This window comes from Ips typographus, linkage group LG1 (genome assembly GCF_016097725.1).
Source record: "Ips typographus isolate SLU linkage group LG1, UJ_Ityp_2.0, whole genome shotgun sequence".
Taxonomy (NCBI): domain Eukaryota; kingdom Metazoa; phylum Arthropoda; class Insecta; order Coleoptera; family Curculionidae; genus Ips; species Ips typographus.
The window spans coordinates 30,925,230-30,946,771 of NC_138422.1; the positions used below are offsets into that span (position 1 = coordinate 30,925,230).

General features: G+C 34.2%; 1 protein-coding gene and 1 long non-coding RNA gene across 9 annotated transcripts; one reads left to right on the forward strand and one right to left on the reverse strand.

The window, feature by feature from the left end:
• Positions 1 to 51: 51 nt before the first annotated feature.
• On the forward strand, positions 52 to 21,509 carry LOC145728486 (monocarboxylate transporter 12-like). 8 transcript variants are annotated; one of them, XM_081978782.1, is made up of 7 exons: positions 11,180 to 11,328; positions 11,386 to 11,454; positions 11,513 to 11,548; positions 16,695 to 17,190; positions 18,845 to 19,070; positions 19,125 to 19,966; positions 20,125 to 21,509. In XM_081978782.1, the coding sequence occupies exons 4-7, from the start codon at positions 16,695 to 16,697 to the stop codon at positions 20,409 to 20,411; spliced, it is 1,851 nt and encodes a 616-aa protein (XP_081834908.1). In that variant the 5' UTR covers positions 11,180 to 11,328; positions 11,386 to 11,454; positions 11,513 to 11,548; the 3' UTR covers positions 20,412 to 21,509. The 8 variants fall into 8 exon arrangements, with proteins under 8 accessions (XP_081834899.1, XP_081834925.1, XP_081834916.1 ...); XM_081978773.1 differs by lacking the exons at positions 11,180 to 11,328; positions 11,386 to 11,454; positions 11,513 to 11,548 and adding an exon at positions 52 to 194; XM_081978799.1 differs by lacking the exons at positions 11,180 to 11,328; positions 11,386 to 11,454; positions 11,513 to 11,548 and adding an exon at positions 4,826 to 4,970.
• On the reverse strand, positions 4,400 to 5,457 carry LOC145728661 (uncharacterized). The gene is made up of 2 exons (XR_014178135.1): positions 4,896 to 5,457; positions 4,400 to 4,782 (listed from the first exon to the last, which is right to left on the reverse strand). It is a non-coding gene; the product is annotated as an uncharacterized LOC145728661 (long non-coding RNA).
• Positions 21,510 to 21,542: the final 33 nt, after the last annotated feature.

The following is a 21,542-nucleotide window of genomic DNA, read 5'->3' on the forward strand; positions in this document are numbered from 1 at the left end:
AAAGTTTCTGCCACCGAGACCGCGCAGGCGTCGCAGGAGACGTCAACAGAAGGGAAAGACGCAGCCCGTCAAGCTCGACATGCTCAAGAACTGTCTGAGCGGACTATCGCAGGATTCCGGCATCGGATCGAGTCAGGAGTGTCCGTCGCTCGGTTTGGACCAGATCGTGGTTCCGGAACATTTAACAATGCCAGGTAAGCATTTTTAATCTCTAGCAAATAGTCTGTTAATATTAAACAATCTTATTTAAACCTAGATTTAGATAAGAGCTATTTACAGTACTAACCGCCATTTACACCTTTTTTTTCTTTGGTTTGGACTATGACAATAGAAGTGAAAGATGTGTGAACCACACTTAAGCTTGGCTTAAAGTTTCACGGTGCAAATGACAGTTAAAATTTAGTATTTAAATTAATGATTGTACACACACACGCTTTGTCTGTACATGCCTATGTTGTTCATCAGTAAAATCAAAAAGCAAATTTTTCTTTGTGCAAGGCTGACTCAAATCTGCATCTTACCTTGTTTTGGTGAGTGTAATTCAGATGTTTGATGTTTTTGTACCGACAGTCGAATCTTGTCTAGATTACACAGTCCAAATATGTGACGTTATTCACCTAGAAACATACATAAACCACCAAATATACAAAGACTGCTCTAACAGGAACTATGGTAACAAAGGAAATCAATTAAATATTTCCGTATTGGAAGGCTCTACAAAACCATAGAAAAAACAAATCGTATAAGAAGTCGTGTCTATTGATTTTCCATGAAAATCACTGCATATAAATTGATTAGTTAGGGTTTTCAACTTGATAAAGTTAGCGTCTAATAGGGCTTCATCTTCATATATAAGCTTCTCTTATACCGCCATTCCTTACCGTGTGTCTAACAGGTCCACTTTCTGTCAACAGGTACGTCTACTACACCCGATGAACCATTCAAAAGCATTAACTCCCCTAAACGCAAACGCCAATTGTCCGAGAGCAGCCTGTCCGATTTCGAAGTGGCAAAAAAACCGAAACTGGACACTCTCTCGTCCGAACTCAGTTCGGGGTCGACGTTCGGATCGGTAGTGTCCAGTTTCTCGTCCGAAACGAGTGGCTTTCAGTCGGATCGCGTTGCGACTCCAACTGACAAACCGTCCGGCCTGGACGGCAAACCGGACAGCGAACTGTGCATGTTTTGTAATAACGCGCCAAAGGACAGCATTTTTTTGCACACCAATATTGCACATCGTTGTTGTTGTTACGCGTGCGCCAAACGGACGTTAAAATCGATCAAACGGTGTCCGATTTGCAACGGGCCGGTAAACAAAGTTGTCAGGATATTCACTTCCTAGTTTGAAGGGAAAATAAAAAACCTCTTACATAATTAATAATTTAGATAATGCCATTTAGGTGTACAGAATAAATTCTTATTTATTTGAAAAGTAAAAAAAAAGTCTTAAAATATGGAAGTATAAAGCCGTGGCGTATGATAATGAAATCCCGAGTGTGATTTGATGGCGATTTGGTTTCTTTACGCCGGAAATTGTCCAGTTTTTTTTGAAAACTTGGGCATTTTTCCATTTTCCATTTTCATTCGGAATTATTTCTATGAGTACGTTTCATAAAATAGTATTCTGGGTGTTTTTTTTATAGAGTGGTGTTTTACAGAAGATTTTTTATTTGTAAAGTTTCTATGTATAAATTAATAAAGAGTTTCATTTTGCGGTTATAATTTCTAGTATTTGTTTTACCAATTTTTGCAGGGCGGTCTTAGAAATTATACTTCATTTTTCTGACGATTTCAGTGGCTTCTTATTATCAGTAACAGTGTCATAACGTACATTTCTTCAAGAAGATCCTCTCAAATAAAGGTTTAGGACCGAATCAAACCAAAAAAATCGTAAAATCGCTTAAGGAAGGTTAGGAGGCTTTTTTATCACACAGGGTATATGTTAACAGAAATTTTCTATACAGTACAACGATATCTCAAACGGTTTCTAGAGAAACAAAACGATAATAACTGTTAATAAATGTTAGCTGGTGAAGAGAGATTGAGTTTGAAATTTAATTTTGAGTTGAATAAGACTTTAAAATCTTTCTAACAAGTCACTCAGAAAGTCGCATCTCGGAATAAAATTGGGGCACACTGTATGTGGCAGTAAGCAATACAAACCGTCTTCCATATAGTGGAAAATTTGATCATAGTATTACAGTATATTTTATTATTCAATATAGGACCGAAAATAGCCTTTTTTCTAAACACTTGCGTGCAGAATTGATACTTTCTCGCACGCATATGAGTGCAGAAAGTTAGACTTTTCCGCACGAGTGCAAACAGAATGGTCACGTGTGACTTATAGCGAAATACAAGGATAAAATTGAAAATTTTAATAATCCAAAAGTGTTGATGTTAAATTTTAAATTATAAGTAGTCACCGTTTAAAGGTGTATCTTTTACTGTCATTTTGAATAATTAACAGTGAATACAAAATTAGATTTCACTAAACTCTTTTTACATTCAAAAACTATTCTAAATTCGTAAACCTTGAACCTCATCTACGTAAACCATATCGGAACTGGTTTAGACTAGACTATAGACAATACATATAATAATTGTTGAATCTACGACGTTTTTAATTTGTAAAATATTCCTTCAGGGTCTTAATTATTAACTATTATTATTAATAAACTAAACCGCGTTCTTTGTTTTTTTTTGAGTGCGTATAAAATATAACAACGGTTCAATAATAATATTTATCGAACCGAAAAAAGAGACCGTGCTTAATTACGTCTGATCAAAGTAAATTGCCTAAATGCATTCGCAATATAAACAATTTCGAAAGTCAACAATAATTAATTTGCATAGTTTTCATTTACTTCTGGGATATGATGCAATGCTCGAGCGTCTTGCATTAGAGGGACATTGGCCATCTGCTGTAATAGAAAAAGTTTATAAACAATAAAAACCAATTCGCGCTACATAACGCAAAAACCGATAATTAAGGCTCAATGTCGCTCTCCCAAGAATTATTATCATTTATTGGTTATTAGAGTTAACAAGGCGAGACCAAACTCTAAGTTACAATTTTCATCGCTCTCTTTATTCTAACCGTTCACCTTGAGACTCGACTTGATTGTTGGTATTATTTATTGCTGATGTTTGAGACACCTGACGTCAAACTGATGTATCTCAAAGGACATAAGTAGTGTGATGATCACTTAGTTGAGAAAAGAGGCTTTGCCTGCTTGTTTAGCCAGTTCACATTCTATACTTTATTTTTTAATGCTTTTCTGATAGCAGCCATTTTATTGTTACTTACTATTTTAAGGCTTTTTACTATAGGTATACCAGTTCTCATTTAAAAGGTAAAATATAGTTTTTGTGGAGCATAATTTTAAGTAAAACCGAATCCAATTAAATTTGTGGCATAACTTTTTCTGAATTTTTACTTTTTATTTCAGGGAACGGTCATAATCAATGACAGAAACATTTCACTTCAGTATTTAATTAGTAAAGTTTAAATAGAAATACGTGTCGCAGGTTATCATCCTTGTTTCTTTTTGCTTTTCCATTTTTTTGCGGAATTAACCACAAATTATTTTTTCCTATTTAGGAACAAAACTGCAAAATACTTGTTAATGTATTAAGTAAGATTTTATCAAATGCTGAAATTTTAATCACTATTTGTTAATCGATAAGGAGCGGTTCTAAATTGATTGACTTTCTTAACAAAGATACATTCTGTAAGGTCTGTTCGCAGAGAGAATCTTCTCTAGTAATCAGAGAAATAGACATATCCATTGGCCACAAGTCAGAAAACGTCATAGTCACGTGAGCATTCCACCAATATAACTTGACATCACCAAAATGTCTCATTTTTGTTACGATATCTTTTTGCTTCATAACGTTACCAAGATTGAGTGGAATGAATAATCGCATATACCTACCTTATTTTTTTCGAAAATTATTAATTTACTTTGGGCTCTTAATAATCTTTTTCGCTCCATAATGTTATACTATGGTTGAACGGAATAATCATAACAAAATAGAATATTGTACAACAAGGATGGTTTATGATCAGCAAAGTCAAAATTAGCCTGTAATTGGTCTAATTAATATGTAACAGTTAGCAAAAGACTGTGATTCCATATCCGTTTAGTCAGTGGCAATTGTCTGCTGATCCGTTCTATAAACCGCTGTAGAAGTAGAAAAAGTTACTTTTGAATTTGTTTTTGAGTTTTTGAGATTCAGTTTTTAGTCTATGATGATGAAAACCCCTCTATTGCCAAGTTTATTTTTTCAGTCAATCAGTTTTATAAAACCTAATAATAATTGCAGACTTGGTAGGTGCGTTAAAGACGTGATCTTCTGAAGAGTTAATGGTAATTGAAAGGTCACCAAAACTCTCTTGTTTTGATTTTATTTATGATTAATTTATTATTGAACCATTTGTTTACCCCAACTAACAAAAACTCCACAGTTTTACATAATGACAAGTAATTTTTTTAAAATTGTCCATCATCAGGAGAACGCACCTGTTGTAATACGTCTTGGTCTTACACATTACTCGTAACTCATAAATCCCTTTCATGTACAATATCTTGATCTTTATCCGGCTTCATCGGGGAAAAATGACCAGGCAAACTAATAATTAAACTATAGTTTCCATTGTTAGACCATGCTTGTAATATATTTTTTTATTGCCACAAGAAACAGAGGAGAACGATCCGCGCTAAACGAGGACGTAAAGGATTTTCGAAACTGGCTGATGCAACTTGCCGGGAGCTTGCACTAGAAGATAAAAATAACGAAATTCCTTTACGTGGTGCCTTTCAGAGTGCGGTTTAAATGGTAATTACTGAGTATTCGTTCAATTTTTTTCCATCGAGGTCGTTTGTATTTACCTAGAACGTGGTTTTTTCCAAAGTTCCAATCGATTTTGCGTGCGTCAGACCCGGGATTTGTGACACTAGAAACAGGTTCGAATTTGCAATTTTTTTTTCACTAATGTAGAATAATGTTGCTTCGTAAAGGCGTTAACCCGAACCACTGATTTCGACCGGGTCAAGGTTAAAATGATTATCATATCCTATACATATTATTGTATGTATCAAACATTGTTGAATATAAAGTTGTATAGAAAATCGTTAAAATGTTAACAAAGCAGAAATGAAAAAAATTGTTTTTTTCTGCCTGGAGAGGTACATATCCGAATCTTTTGTAAACAGGCAGAGTGTGTGTTTAATTAACCGTAACTGGTTTCGGATGTAGACAAATCCAATTAACCTCTTTATAGTCTGAAGATTGGCAATTTTGGTCAATTTGGTTCTTGGAATCTATTAATAAGATAAACACTTTTGCCTGCAGTTAATCAAATTGCACTCGTATTTGTGATTCCCATGGGAATTTCATAGAGATTTTGTGATTGTTCATCTTTAGTTTTTCCAGTTTGTCATGATTTCATGTTTGCTCCTTCAGTTCAGTCTTTACTCTTCTAATTTTTTTTTACTTGGATTTAGATTTAGATTGAAATTTGACCCCATTAAACTCTCATTATTTTGATTTTAACTAAAAATTGCAAAATACAAATTCTAGATATTGATATAAGATAGATAAGATATTTGTGCCTACTTCATTTTTAAATAATTCATTAATATACCGGGTATCCCAAATTTGAGGGACAAACCACGCTTATGTTTTGTTTAAGTCAAATTTTAAGCCTACTTCAGGTAAAATGTTTGTATTGATATTCAGCTATATTTCCACTTAAATATCGAACTAAAAAATTACTTATAGACTATCAGAAAAAAATAAAGTCTCAAGACTCCCAAGTTTTGTTATAATAGCAAAACTTGGGAGCAAACGTAGTACATTAGAAGCGAAGCTCCACAGTATAAATACAGGTGTGGTAAATCCAAAACCGACCTTAGGAAAATCGTGTAACGGACAGAGACACATAAATGATTGAATGCGCGTGACAAAGACAGAACACCTCCAAAAATTTTAAGTAGGCCATAATTTTGCATCAGTGTTGTCAAACTGACTGATTTTACCGACTGGATTTGAGGTTAGATTTTAATCGCAGATGACAGATGAAATATTACTACAATAGGGAGGTCTCGTAACGCTACAGCAATTCGACTGCTAAATGAAAAATAAGTAATTTCATTCAAATCGTTAAACAAATTTGACAGAAATCGGACTAAATACAGCTCACACTTACCGACTATAATAAATTAGGAATAATCCAACAACAAAATTAATTTTGTCGACGCTATTGGATACTTCGCGTTTGGCCACAGCGCGCTGAAAATATGGCCTAGGACTTCATATTTGTTCACTTTTCCGTCTTTGTCAAAACCGACCATAGGAAAACCGTGTTACGGACAGAGAAACGTAGATAATTAAATGCGCGGGACAAAGACAAAAAACAAAAAAAATATCAAGTAGGCCATATTTTCAGCGCGCTGTTGCCAAACGCCAAGTATTCAATACTGTCGACAAAATTAATTTTGTCGACGGTGCTGGATTTTGGCAACAGCGCGCTGAAAATATGGCCTACTTGATATTTTTTTCGTTTTCTGTCTTTGTCCCGCGCATTTAATTATCTACGTTTCTCTGTCAGTTACACGGTTTTCGGTCGGTTTTGGATTTACCACACCTGTATATTATGAATATTTCCATATTTCTTGAAAATAGAGTCAGATATAGAAAACTGCAATTTTCAGAATTAGTTTTACTGATGTGCCAAGTTTCGACTAGATCGGTTCATCAGAAGCAGAGCTCTACCATAAATGTTTCCATGTTGTTTTGTGTACAAAAATTCAATTATTATTATGGTTCATATTGGCTTAAAATAAAATGTTTGATCAATGGAATTTACCAGAAGCAATAAAAAAGATATCGAGCAAAGACGTGTGCCATATTGACGTTCAATTATTTTTCAACCAAATTTTTAATAAAAAACTTTTTGTACTTTGGTTCCTAAAAGAACACTTTTGATAATCCAAAAGCCTTTTGACATATGTTTCTAGATCCGCCACTGAAAGCAAATGGTTAAGTCAACATAAGGTTGTATTGTTTGTGAGGCCTACATGTATTGGTTAACTAAAGTCGGAATCTTCGAGATATACAACTAGGTCGATGAAATACAAACAGTATAACAGGAAACCGCGTACTATCACTGATTATTTCGGTTGTTAGACCATATTTCAAGATAGTGCATGGTTGCTTCTGATTACTCAAATTTTTATAATTTTTTTTTAGCCTGATTATGCAATGACTTTTGTTAAAGTCAAGTTTAATGTGTAACCCCGGATCAGTCACGCAACCACTTATCCTAATAAAAAAGATGAATGATTCACTTCCTGCTTTACCTAAATATACATATAGTTTATTATTATGGAGGAGGAATGTCTTGTGAAAGCGTTTTGGGAAAGTTTGGACCACTGGAAATACCTCCTGACCTCAATCCGCTTGAAATATGTCGTGTAGAAGTTTCGTAAAATTGTCTGGAATAGTATTTTTGGTATTCGGGACACAAATCTCATTTTAACAGATATTTTGTTAAAAATATGATTGTCGAAAATAGGTTAAACATACAGTGCGTTTTTTTTAACGCGCAACATAGGATTTTACGTGTTAAATTTTTAAGCCCATGTTGGACCATGTTATTTTGGAACTACAAGTATAAAACTTGACGGGTGTGTCTTTAGTACCCTGAAGCTTAAGTAAGTCTACCAATTTGGTCTAAAAAGTGATTTAAAACTGGAAAAAAATAATTTTTTTTTGAAAAGATTTTATCTTTTCATACACCCTGTATGCATTGTTGTTCCTTGTTGTTTTTGATACTGGCAGGGCAGGTAGCAGGTAAAGTGACTTATTTTGACTGCATCACGACCCGACATCTTTTGAACGTCAAAAGGGCATTTTATGATTGTTTGGAATATACTGTTTGGCTTCAAACGAAGGTCAATTTGAACAATTCACTTATAAAAATACTTCTTTTGTTCTTAACTTTCTTGATATAAAGTTAATGATCACCCTGTTTTACTTTCTACGCCAAATTTTACCTGCTACCTGCCGTGCCAGTATCAAAAACAACAAAGAACAACAATGCATACAGGGAGTATGAAACGATAAAACCTTTTCGAAAAAAGATGATTTTTTGCAAGCTTTTTAACACTTTTTAGGCCGAATTGGTAAATTTACTTAAGCTTCAGGGTACGAAATAGCCACCCGTCAAGTTTTATACTTGTAGTTCCAAAATAACATGGTCTAACATGGGCTTAAAAATTTAACACGTGAAATCCTATGTTGCGCGTTAAAAAAAACGCACTGTATACAATATGTACTTAACTAAAACTGCACTTAATCAGAGAATCCAAAAATGGCATAATATGGGCGAAAAGTTAGTATAGAAATCCAGGGTGACCACGTTATACGAGCTCAAAACTTAGGGCAAATAACAGGGGGCGCAACATGTCGGTTTAAAAATTACAAAATTTCCGTTACTTTCGGAAAAAAAAAACGAAATTTTGAGATAACGTTTTTATTTTATTCGGCCCTTGAAGAGATACTTTGCTCTAATTTAACCGACTTTGTATTACTTCAGTAAACCATAGATTCTCATGGTAAGGTCGTAAAACAAGCACCCTGTACCCTGTATACTCCTCATAACCGTTTGACTTTCACCGCGTGTGTTCATTTGTGACAAAAACATTGCTTATGTAAAAGACTCCTTTGACAACCGAAAAAAATAGTATGAAATACCCTCTGAATTGGACGGTAAAACAGCGTAGGAAAACGGACATGTTTTCCTGATGATCACTAGTTACATAACAATCGTCGATTATTCTGCCAAGTGGACTGGCTATCTAAACTTGTCTCCAGCCAACTATTTCCGCATCTCGATACAATTTAAGTGGAAAAGAAGTCCCTGCTGACAAACAGCGCTAAAAATAATCGAAATTCAAAAATATTATGTTCTTCAAAAGTTTCGAAAATAGTTCTACTTGTCTGTATGTATAGAGAATGAAGAAGGTGGGGCTGAAAATCGTTAACTCGCACGTGGTTACATTTCTCCGACTGTCTTATTGGTATATTTGATATGTGGAACACCATTAGTACTGCAGTACTGTCTTATCTGCATCGTATTGCTTACGCTTCGTAACCGGCTTTAATATTAAAGAGTACTCGCCGAGTACTTATGTTTGTATTTACAATTATTACTAATAGTGTGTGATCATTGGATTGTTGTACTGTTTTATCATCAGGTATGTCTGAAATTGATTACTATTATATCTACTTAATGAATGGAGTAAAGCGTGTTTGTTTCGGTAATTGATGGTTTAAGCATCACAGTTATTTACTTAGAAGATAATGATAATGAGAATCGTAAAAGTCGTAAAAATGATAATCAAAAAATTGTGTAATAGTAGGCGACATTTTTCTTATATCAAAATTAAGTAATGGCACTTTTATCACTTTCACACATAAATAATTTGTAAACTGGAAAAATTTTAGAATATTTCTTATTTAGCGATTTAATGAATTTTATTGGTATCTGATTTAATTTTTCAACAAAAATGGTTGAGTTTTTTGTAAAAGTCGCACTTTTCTGGTAACTTATCCCGGGAATAATACAAAACATGTTTCTTTACCTATCCTGTATAATAAGAAATAGCTTATTTTTATTGAAAGTTTAGCCGCTGGTTCTAGTTAAGGCATTTTGGCGATAGAATAAAGTGTGGAAAATAAAAACCTAAATGTTTGCTGTTTATTATTTCCGTAAGCAGTTTAATATTTGATTAGTATTTATTTAAATCTTGAAAACTATTTAATTTCTTAAATTTGTTACAACATTTTTGATCCTGAGACTTGAAAACCTTAATACTCATTGACACATAGGAAACTTATCAGCGTTAGTCATTTTCAATTTAATTACTCAAAATAAGGATTATTGTAACGAATGTGTAACGACTTATTTATGAACGATTTACTACGAAACAAAAGGTCGAGCATTAAACTTTCATGGACACATCGATTTAAACGTCTATTTTCAGAAAAGTGGGTATTTGAAATTTCATCGAATCGAAATCTTCATTTTATTGAACACAACTTTAACAAAGATAAAAAATGGGGCAGTAAACCAGAGAAAACCACAAAAAAGGTGACAACCCTGAAGAAGCCAAATATCACAAACGTCTGATTGTGATAAAAAAAAAGTATCTTAAAATTGAGTAACAATGTTTAATTTTAATTACCATTTCATTAAACTTTAACCGCTTTTAAGATCTTCGTTTTTAGCAATACATTTATAAAAATCGCTTGAATATATTTTTTTAACTGCTTTCTTACACAAATTTTACATTTAAGATAGAAAGTTTTAATATATTTATTAATTATTACCTTTTTGAATGCTGTACAATTTATTTACTTAAGTAATTTAAGCATTGAAACGTTCTGATGGTAGTCATTTTAAATCTTCACCCAAATTACTTCAAACTTTCTACTAACAGTTGCATGAAATGCATGAATAATGCAAGTAATTTATTTACCCACTTGATGCATCTAATTTCAATAGCTCTCTGTTTTTCTAAACATAAGTTTATGAATTATTTCTGTCACTTACGAAACTCTCCTATCTAAATTACAATCAGCAATGAAGAAATGATTTTTACACTGATATCCTACATCCTACTTTACAGATCCGGGATTACCAGCAATTTTTATTCAATAACTGCAATGTAAGTAATTTAATTACTTCCCGTTAAAATTGGGGAAACAATTCGGGTGTTTAGTTTAGTGAGGTAGATTCCGCTTCCGCAAATTACTTAGCAGGATACTTAATTTACTCTATTAATTACTTCTCTCTCTCAGTGTTTTTTTCTAATGTTTTTTTAAGCGAGTTCGTTATAAAAAATCGTCGGCAATATCTGTCTATATAGTTATGTAATTGTATTTTTATTGGCACCTGATGCGTGTACTTGTTGGCATAGAGGTGATAATGAACTAACCTAACATAACATGCAAACGAGGTCTGGTTGAAAGTCCCAGCGGTTCTAGCCAATAAGATAAGTTTATTTTTATCTCTCTGTGTATAATAAATAATAATATAGAACATAAACTAAATTGTCAATATCAAACCTTGAAAGATGAGCGTTCTGATAAACATGCATTTAGCCAGGAATGTTTTAGTTGATGGGCGCTTAAATATTCAAATTGGAACGGATCAAGAAGAAATAGACACGAATTTATTAACAATTTACTCGGCTACCAGTGCGAAAAACCCCACTTGCTAGACAAAAATCGACCTTAGTAGCACTAAATATTGCGGTACTAAATTGAAATGATTTTTGAGACACTATTATTGCATCATATTTTTCGTAGCAGGTATGCATCAAGTTCATACAGTGAAGTTACCAATTCAGTCGCTTCTAAGCCGGGTGGTTAGAATGTTGTGTAAGTAGTGAAAGGTGGACTTTTCGGTGTTGTTTCTAATTTGATTGATCTTGCACAGATTTATTAGTAGTAGCAGTAATTGCGAATAGTCAAGGTGAGCATTTTCAGTGTTGGGTATACCTGAAGGTTTTTCCAAAGTGATTTTCTGCGTTATTTTTATGGATATTGTAATGTTTGTATTAATATTCATTACATTTTTACATGCAATATTTAAATTTTTATTGAAATGTATCACAAAAATCCATTACTATACTGGAAATGCCCCACTTTGTTCAGTAAGGCGTCAAGAAGTACCCGGTTAATGCTATACACTCTAGACGTCTTTGGAATCAAAGATTTGAAATGAGTTTTATTTAATATATTATTCTGTTTTGTTTTGGCGGAAAATCAATTATATTAAACTTTTCATCAGTAAAGCGACAATTACAGTTTTTAAGAGACATTTTTTTATTCACTTATTGTTTCTTAACGTGTTTGACCTATGACCAATCTCTCTGTTTCCATTGGTGGACTAAAACAAAACAAATCAAAAAGAATACGGGGTGTCCAGAAGGTGCATCAAAACATTACTTTTCTTCGCTGTTGCAACGTGTTTTTTGTAATAAAATATTCCTGATAACAATCAGGGTGCTTAAGTTTTGTCTGCCACTTCTGCACAAGTGTGCTCGACCATAACTTTGCAAACACAAATATCTTAACAGCATTTATTTATTATTTATCTGTGTGTCCAATATACGTAATTGATATTAGATACAATCCATATTGTTGTCCATCATTAAAAATAATTAAATAATTAAATTTAATTTAGTTATCAACTCACTTTATACCTATTCAATTCTTGGATGGAAAGGGTTTGGCCTGTCATCTATCCAATTGTTTAGACAAGCTGCTAATAAAATTCGAATCTCCATATTAATAGCCAACATCCAAAAGGGATATAGGGCAATTGGAGAAGAGAAGAAATTTAATTTAATTAAGTAAAAACCTTTTTTTGTTTCTTTTGCCATGTCTGGAGCATTAAATTGGTTTGCAATTACTGTTCTCTCTGATTCTTACCCTTGGTTTCTATGAATAAATTTGAAGTTTTCCATATACAGGTGTGGTAAATCCAAAACCGACCATAGGAAAACCGTGTAACTGACAGAGAAACGTAGATAATTGCATGCGCGGGACAAAAAAGGAAAATTAATATTGTCGACGGGGTGGATTTTGGCAACAGCGCGCTGAAAATATGGCCTACTTGATATTTTTTTCGTTTTCTGTCTTTGTCCCGCGCATGCAATTATCTACGTTTCTCTGTCAGTTACACGGTTTTCCTCTGGTCGGTTTTGGATTTATCACACCTGTATGAATAGGCATTTACGAATATTCTGCCGGTAGATACCTGTTTAACCTAGAGCGTTCGAAAATTGTTTTTGGTAACTACCATTGCCGTTCTGAAATTTTACCCATATACCGAATATATGTACCCGGTTTATGATTTATGGATCGAGAAGTTCCGTCGGTAAATTAAGAAAAAAGTGACTTTTGACAGGTTTTCCCTGAAAATGTAGAATCATAACCTCAAAAATTACTTTATGGTTGACGGTTTGGCGGTTTGTTCCACAGTTTAGCAAGCTTATGAGAGTGACCTGTTAAATTAAAATGGATATTGGAATATGTTCTGTTTGCGAGATGGAGGGAGAGTATGTCGATATTATAAAACATTTCAACAATGAACATTTGGATGCCAGATCTCAAAGACATAGGATTACCAATCGCGTTCTAAAATTCATTGAACCGTAATGAACCAGATCCTTAAAAGTTGCACCGATTGTGGTAAACGGTGGAATTAGCAGGTATAATTTTCGTAAATGCCTTATATTAACTTGGATGGTTTGGTCTTTTTTGTTTATCAGTGTGGAAGACGGACCACTATTGTAAAACCAACCTCATATTTCTCAACTCTAACATTAAATTCTAAAGATAAATATTTACATCTTTTGTACGTAAATTTGTGGATACCATAGCACTGTTTTATAGTTTCATCTGAAGTTAATCTGGTGGGAATCATGCAGAGACCAGTCCATGATGATCAGATCAATTCTGCCATTCTGTAGATTCTTGAATTTTTTTAATGTTAAGGATGTTTATTGCTATTTCTGTAGCAGTTTACAAAACGGAAAAGTATAGTCATTTGCAGGACGTTAAGCGAATCAGAGACCAATCACAGCTATAATCTTAGACGTGGGTTATCAAATTAGCCTATCACGGTCAATTCTACTCTTGCGATATGAAATGAACGCAATTACAGCTAATACTGAAGAAATGATTATATTTTAACTGACAGATGGCATCAAAATATTTCAGTTTGTCTGATATATTTCAATGTAAACATGGAAACGTTTCTAAAATATTGATTTATTGACTATACGTAACTTTAGTACACTTTCAATTAGTAGTTAGAATCGTATGCACTCGTGAGTAAAACAGAGTGAAATAGACAGATCAAGGATCGTCATTCAATAAACTCCTAAGGTACTACACAGTATAATATACATAGTACAATACATAGTACAATTTGCCTTAAAAGTTTAGTATAAGATAGACAAAAGAAAATGCTTTGTATGCAGCTGGTGCTTTGAACAGGCACCAGCTGCATAATGTAGCTTTTGTCAAAATGACCCATAAATTGCAACCATCGTTTCACGTGTCCCTAAGACAAACTAAGGACCATCTTTCACCTCATATGAAGAGGTTTGTTAACCATACATTTTTTCTAACTACGTTTTATATCTTGACCGATGGTGAAGGCCATTTCTTACTAATTTTTATTCAAAAATAAATTAAATGCATAATAGAAGAGGCAAAGGTGTACTGGATAAATTTAAGAAGCAAAACTATATCACCTTACTCGAAGTAGGAAATTGAAACTCACTGCAGAGAAAACTGTCTTGATTGAATATTTTGCTGATTTTGACTTGAAAATTGCTGTTTTGGCAAAAACAATGATGCTTATTCTACAGGAAGAAAAGAAAACCTCCTCTTTTATGAGCAAACCATCACTGCAGAGGAAAAACTAAAACTAAAAAGGTATAACTGAAAAACTGGTTAAAGGAAAGACATGATTTTTTTCAGTACTGTAAGCCCGAATGATATGGAAATTACAGAAAATTTTATCGATATCAGTCAGAGCAAAAACCAAGAATGTAGCAAGCAACTCCCAGTTACAGAAAATGAATTTTATTGCTCTGGACAAATTTTGATAGACCATTTAAGCAGTATAAATGTTCTTTGAATAGTTGTTCGCAGTTCTATTAATACAAAATAAAGCAAACTATATACAAAGGAACAAAATTAACCCAATTTGAAGTCAACTATGATACTAAGTACAATGTGGGTTTCTGGCCCAAGGTACATCACACATTTGAACAATCAGTAAAATTATTACATACTGGTTCACAAAATGTAATTCACTGGAAGAAGCGCAATAAATGTTAATATTCCCATACTATGCTTCTTCTTAGGACGCCCTCTCCCTAGGGAGGTTGGCGATCCAACTGGCTATAATGGTTCGTGAAACCGCACCCCTCTGAAGATCTCTATAGATGTCCGTCCGCATCATCGATGTATATCCTTTGGCCATGAGTTCTGCCATCTGCCCACAGATCGTTTCTATTATTGAATAGTAAATCATGGACATTAATTCAAAGCGTGTAGCCTCAGTTTAATTGGAACTCAATTATTAGGATTACAGACGATATCTTTAAAAACTTTTACTGATAACAATGTGGTTAATACCGCAATTTAGCAATACTTAAAATGTAAAAACCAGATTGCGTCAGTCTATTAAAAACTACTACTTTTGTTAGAAAATACTGTGGAAATAGTTAGCAGGGCTTGCGTCATTGATTTGCAAAAAACGAAGCCAAAAGAATGCGACAACCGGAATAATGACGAAAAGTAAAACAAGATTGAGCATGACTATTTGAGCAAAACTCAACAAGCACATGTTTATGTCATCAATTACAAAAAGTTTTAACGAGCAGTCAGGTCCTAACGTTCTAATCAGTTTTGATGTCAAAATTAGAAAAAAAAATGCAGTTTACATAGATAATATTGGTGTTCAAAATGCTGAACAAATCTCCACTGTTTTATATTTGAGAAAAATGTGCAGGGTGTCCTAAAAGTGCATATTTTCGTCAAGAATGCCGTTTTCAAAAATTCTGTAGTACTAAATATGTCCGAAACAAAATTAAATTTAAAAAAAGTTGTTTTCATTAAAGTATGTTTTAAGAGATCAATCAAAACAACAAATACATTTTCATTGCCACATTTTTCCCTCTACAATGTTGTTCCACACAAGTGTTTTTTTTTTCAAATCCGGTCCTGTCACTTTAATAAGTTGTTTGGTACCATATTTTGTTTCTAAATTCATTTTTATAATTTAGATGAGTTAGTAGGTGCAGTTCTCGGTGGATCATCCCCTATAGATTGATAAACAAACCTTTGACAATTACACTGATGATGTCCCATGGCAAAACCCAAACAAAATGAGACATTTAGACTGCGGAAACCCTCAGTACCATGTTGTAACATCCAGTCTCTTTGAGATATGGACGTTTTTATAATAACTAATCAATGGGGCTATAACTATTTTTGGCACCTTATTTTTAATGTTGACCCCATATACAGGGTGAAACTGAGCAACTGTATTAGTGTGTCAAAAAATGTAGTGTATGTTAATGTAAAATATGCAAAACTTTTCAAATTTTTAAACAATCATTGTTATTGTTTAGCTATTTGTTATAATTATGTAAATTTAATTGGACTTATTTTGCGTACTTTTAAACGTTGAATACGTTATTCTTGAACCAATAAAAAGACGACCTGAGAATACCTTCCCTTATTAGTAATATGTACGAGAAAATTCGCATTATACTTGTGCGAACTAAAACTCGGAATTTTACGTTTCCATATCGGATTAACAGGCTTAGTTAACATAACAGGTATTGCAGACCGAAGGCGAGATTATTATAAATTTTTTCCCATTTAATTAAACTATATTTCCTTAACGTACCAAATACACTAGCGGACGGACAATCTCTCTTTTAAACTGAATCAGCCAGGTTATTATAGTTTTATTAGTAAAAGATGGACGAAATCACCGTGTGGGTAGGTGGCAGTAAGTCATTGCCTGTTAATTTAACCGTGAAATCAGTATTTTTGACGGTATTTGACAATGTGGTTTGGTGTTTCAGATGGCTCCACCGAATTTAGACAACAGCGACACCACCTACACTATCTTACCCGATCAGGACCTGGATGACTACCTGACCAAGAAAGCCGACCCGATTGATGAAGACGTATCCGAAAACCTCACCACAACTCCAAGTGAAGATGTCTCTGAAGATGACATCCAAGTGGTGGTTCCTCCAGATGGTGGTTGGGGCTGGGTGGTGGTGTTCGCCTCGTTCATGTGCAACGTGGTGGTGGATGGAATAATTTTCTCCTACTGCATGTTTTTGAGTGAAATTGCGGACGAGTTTGGGGTGACCAAGTCCCAAGCCGCTTTGGTGGGTTCGATGATGTCCGGGTTCTACTTGTTTGTCGGACCGTTTGCCAGTGCCATCACCAACAAGTTTGGGTTCAGGCTGGTGGCCATCTTGGGTGCTATATTAGGTGCCGCTGGTTTTGCCTTGTCCAGTTTGGCCAGTTCAGTTCAGTTCTTGTGCGTTACATATGGAGTGCTTGGAGGTGAGTTTTTGCGTTTTAAAATTTTCAAAGTAAACACTTTGATATGTTTTCGGATTTCTGGGAATTTCAACAATTCCCACTAGTCACACTGTTATTACAATATTAAGAATAAAGCATGAAAAACAAAGTGTTCATTTACATATTAGCAAAATCACAGGATGTGTTTGTTAGTATATGTCGTAGAGACAAACGGAAACAAAATAATTATAGAATTAGTAATATGTTTTCGGTTCAATTTTGCCATCAATAGCATTTTAATTGAATTAATAAATTTACTACCAATGAACTAACGATTTAGTAGTATCCCAGACGTAAACATCATAAATATAAATTGTAAAATTGAATATTTCTCGTCATTTAGATCGATTACTAATTCTGTCCAAATATCATAATAATTTGTTTTAAATAAAGTGTGTATTAATAACCTGAAAAGTGTGGCAAATATTGCCCTAAGACAATGTAATATCTTAGATTTTGCCAGTAAACGCACGAATAAAGTATAGATCATTATTTATAATAACCAATTAATACTGAAGCCTAAATATCTGATACTGGCAGTAATATAAATGGATGACCAATATCGGGACACTTTAATCAATCAAAACTATCGACCTCATTAAATTAAGAATTGATTCCCATTAATTAATAAGTAAAAGCAGAAATCAAATTAGTTGGACGTAATTTGTTCCAAGATACCAAGTACTTTTCTAGCAACTAGTAATCTATATCGATATGCTGTTTTCGAGACACTGATGTACAGTGGCGGCTTGTCGTTTTTATGGTAAGACGGAAGTTTGGATTATTCACATTCCAAAATATAATTTTTTCGGTTTTTACAGGAAATTTTAGTTGATCTTACTTCTTTTTGGGTTCCAACAGAATAACCGAATAAAGTATTCTTCCAAACCTTAAGCCTCTTAATTCAAGTGCACTCCTGTATGATTACGCTAACTGAAAGCTTAAATTATATGGATTATCAAACAGTTAGTCTCCTTTTGACAGTACTATTGTAGACCGTAAAAAATTGTCACTTTTACATTTTGAAGTCATATCAATCTTATAACTGGTGTGGACAGAGCAAAACGGCTGCATGAGAGACATTCAAAACCAACTTTTTTTTATTTGATTTCTACTTGCCTTGATTACAATCATTGCACTTTTTTCCTTAATCAAAACACCCAAACAAAGCAGTTAATTAATTAGGCAAATAACCATTTGCGACACAACAGGAAACCAATTAAACGTCTTCCGAAATCGACCAAGTGGGACCTTGGACGTGTATCTATCTAATAACGGTTCAATTCATACGATATTGCGTCAGTTTTGAAAATTTCCAAGACACTGACATTGAAATTAGACGAGAAAATTTACTAATGACTTTAATTTAATTATTGTAAAGCGGTTATTATGCAAATATTGAAGCCTTGATTCTGTTGAGAATTATTGTAGAAATCATTATTTTATCAGATTGTCCCTAGTTTAAAAAAATATTACTCTTGGTTTATAAATCTTTTTTGAATGGCAGCACAATGACCAAAATTATAATAATACCCTAGTTTAGCACTTTGGCAGTGTGTTTAACTTTCATATTCTGTTTCTCTCTATCTTATTCCATGTTTACTTTGTAGTATAATAATTATAATGTTTTTTTTAGGTATTGGTTTTGGCTTCATTTACGTTCCGGCAGTGATAACGGTGGGGTACTACTTCGAAAAGTGGCGCCCTCTGGCCACAGGAATCGGAGTTTGCGGTTCGGGAATCGGCACTTTCATGTTCGCCCCCCTTACCGAATCGCTCATCAAAAGTCTCGGTTGGAGACGTACCTTACTAGTCCACGCTGGAATTGTCTTGTCTTGCATGATTTTTGGGTTTTTATTCCGGTTGGTTGTCTAATTTTACTTTGTTTCTGTATTTTGTAACAATCTCTATTGCAGACCCTTAAAACCGACCAAGCTGAAGGACTTGCGGGCTCAAGAAGATGAAGAAGCTAAACCTGCACTGAGTGAAGCCACTTTGAAGAAAATGGAGAAAGCTTTGGGTTTGCATAACAAAGTGTTGCATTCCAGTCACGTACACCTCTCTGACGTGTACCACACCATCCACCACATGCCTACCACACCTCATCAAAGCGTTTTACCAGCTAACTCAAAGGAGAAAAGATTGAGTGTCCCGTTTTTACTGGTCGCTGACGTGCAACCAATAAACCGGAACGTCCTTACTAAAAGCCATGGTGAAGTGATGAACCGACCGTTATACCGGGACGACATCTTCTTCTTACAAAGTCTCTCTAGACTACCGCAATACACCTCACGAAGCTCAGTAGCTTACAACTTGGCGGTTACAAGACTACCACCAAAAGAAGACATCCTGGAAGAGAAAAGCAAAAAGTGCAAACTCTTCCCCGAGGCAGTTAAAAGAGCTCTGGCGACCATGTTGGACTTTTCTCTTCTGAAAAGTCCATCTTTCATCATTTTAGCGATAGGCGGGTTCTTCACCATGATGGGTTTCTACGTTCCTTTTATGTACTTAGTGGACCGGGCGACTAATAGCAAAATGATTACTCACCAAACGGCAGTGTTGTTAATTTCCTCTGTGGGAATCTCTAATACAGTGGGGAGAGTGTTGTGTGGAGTGCTGAGTTTCTTCCCCAAAGTGAACGGATTGTTGGTGAACAATGTCGCTCTTACAATTGGGGGGATCGCCACTATTTTTAGTGGAGTCTCGATGACGCAGGAGTATCAGTTCTTCTACACTATCGTGTTTGGATTGGCTATATGTAAGTATTTCACATTTTAATCTTTATTTAAAAGCGGAAGATCTCTTGATTATGTTGATGTTTAGTAATGCTACACATGTGGACTCAGCATAAGAATATTATCATTTTTATACTTATTCCCACTATAAATATCTAACTACGAATTTCTTATGTTACAGCATGTTTCGCTTCCCTTCGCTCCATCATCGTTGTCGATCTCCTGGGCCTGGAACGCCTTACCAATGCTTTTGGCCTTCTGCTTCTATTTCAAGGCGTGGCCGCCATGATTGGCGCACCACTGGCTGGTGCTTTCTACGTCACCACCGGCAGCTACGAGGCTACATTCTACCTGTCCGGTAGCATGATTCTAATATCGGCTATTATGTGCTACCCCTTGAATTGGGTGAATAAATGGGAGAACAAGCGCAAGCAATTAAAGGAAAATTCAATTCAAAATTGCAGTTGATTCCTAGGTTAAGTATAGTTGAGTTCCTTAAACCAAAGTGTGCACTTTTAGCATAAAGCTAACCCACTGTAGTTAGCTCCTGCGTCATCTTATGACAAAGTGACAGTTGGATAAGATTTTTTGGCTGGATTTTCGGTTATTGTTGGGTGTTACGGTCAAAATTTCGTTTGGAATTTCACGTAATACGCAAGAAACGCTATGACGTACTATATGGGTCACCCTGTATACCCAAAGCAATTAATAGATGACATTTATGTACAGTGTGAACTTTCAATACTGACTTTGAATAATAATTATTCAAGTTAGTTTTATTAATAAAGTTCTGACGGATCAACAATAGCCTTTAAGAACTTCTCGAGCGGAAATCCTCAAGACTGATTAGATTTAATTTTTTAAAAATATTTATGACACTAAATAAATTTAGTATAGGCCGCAATGTGACGTTACCCCATCGTGACATCACGGTCGCTCTGCTTGCTCCATAATAACAATTTTTTATTTAACTTATAAGTTTCGGGTTAATATTTTACATTCCTGGAAAATTCTATTTGAATTATACAGGGTGTTCCAACACAAATAATTAATCTGTCAATATCTGCAAATAGGAAGGTTTTAAATATTTGGCAACATAGTAAAGCCAGCAGATCAGTGTTATGACACTTCCGGTTATGCCAGAAATGAGTACCAACTTAGTTATTTTAAATTGAACACTCCCTATATATTATCTTAGGTATTTTTAAAATATTCCTAACGATTTCAAGTATAGTTTTGTTTCGTGCATCTTAAAAGAATATTATTTTCATAATTTAGAACTTTCGTAGGATAATAATATGAAAATTGGATTGAAATCATTTGAAGTATTTAGAAATACCACAAAATATACTATGTTGCCACATTTTCTGATATTTCCTTTCGTCATATGGGACACCCTGTATAGTATAAACTATAGTATACGGCCATAGTAGGTATCACCAACCAAAGAGGAGTATTTCCTGTTGTTAGTATTGTCAATCGGTCTGGTCCTTAACTTGTTAGTTTAATATCAATTTAAGTTATTTTTTAAATAAATAAAAATGATTAAATAAACTATCACTGTAAGTTTTTTGCGTTTTTTTTATTATAAACATTATT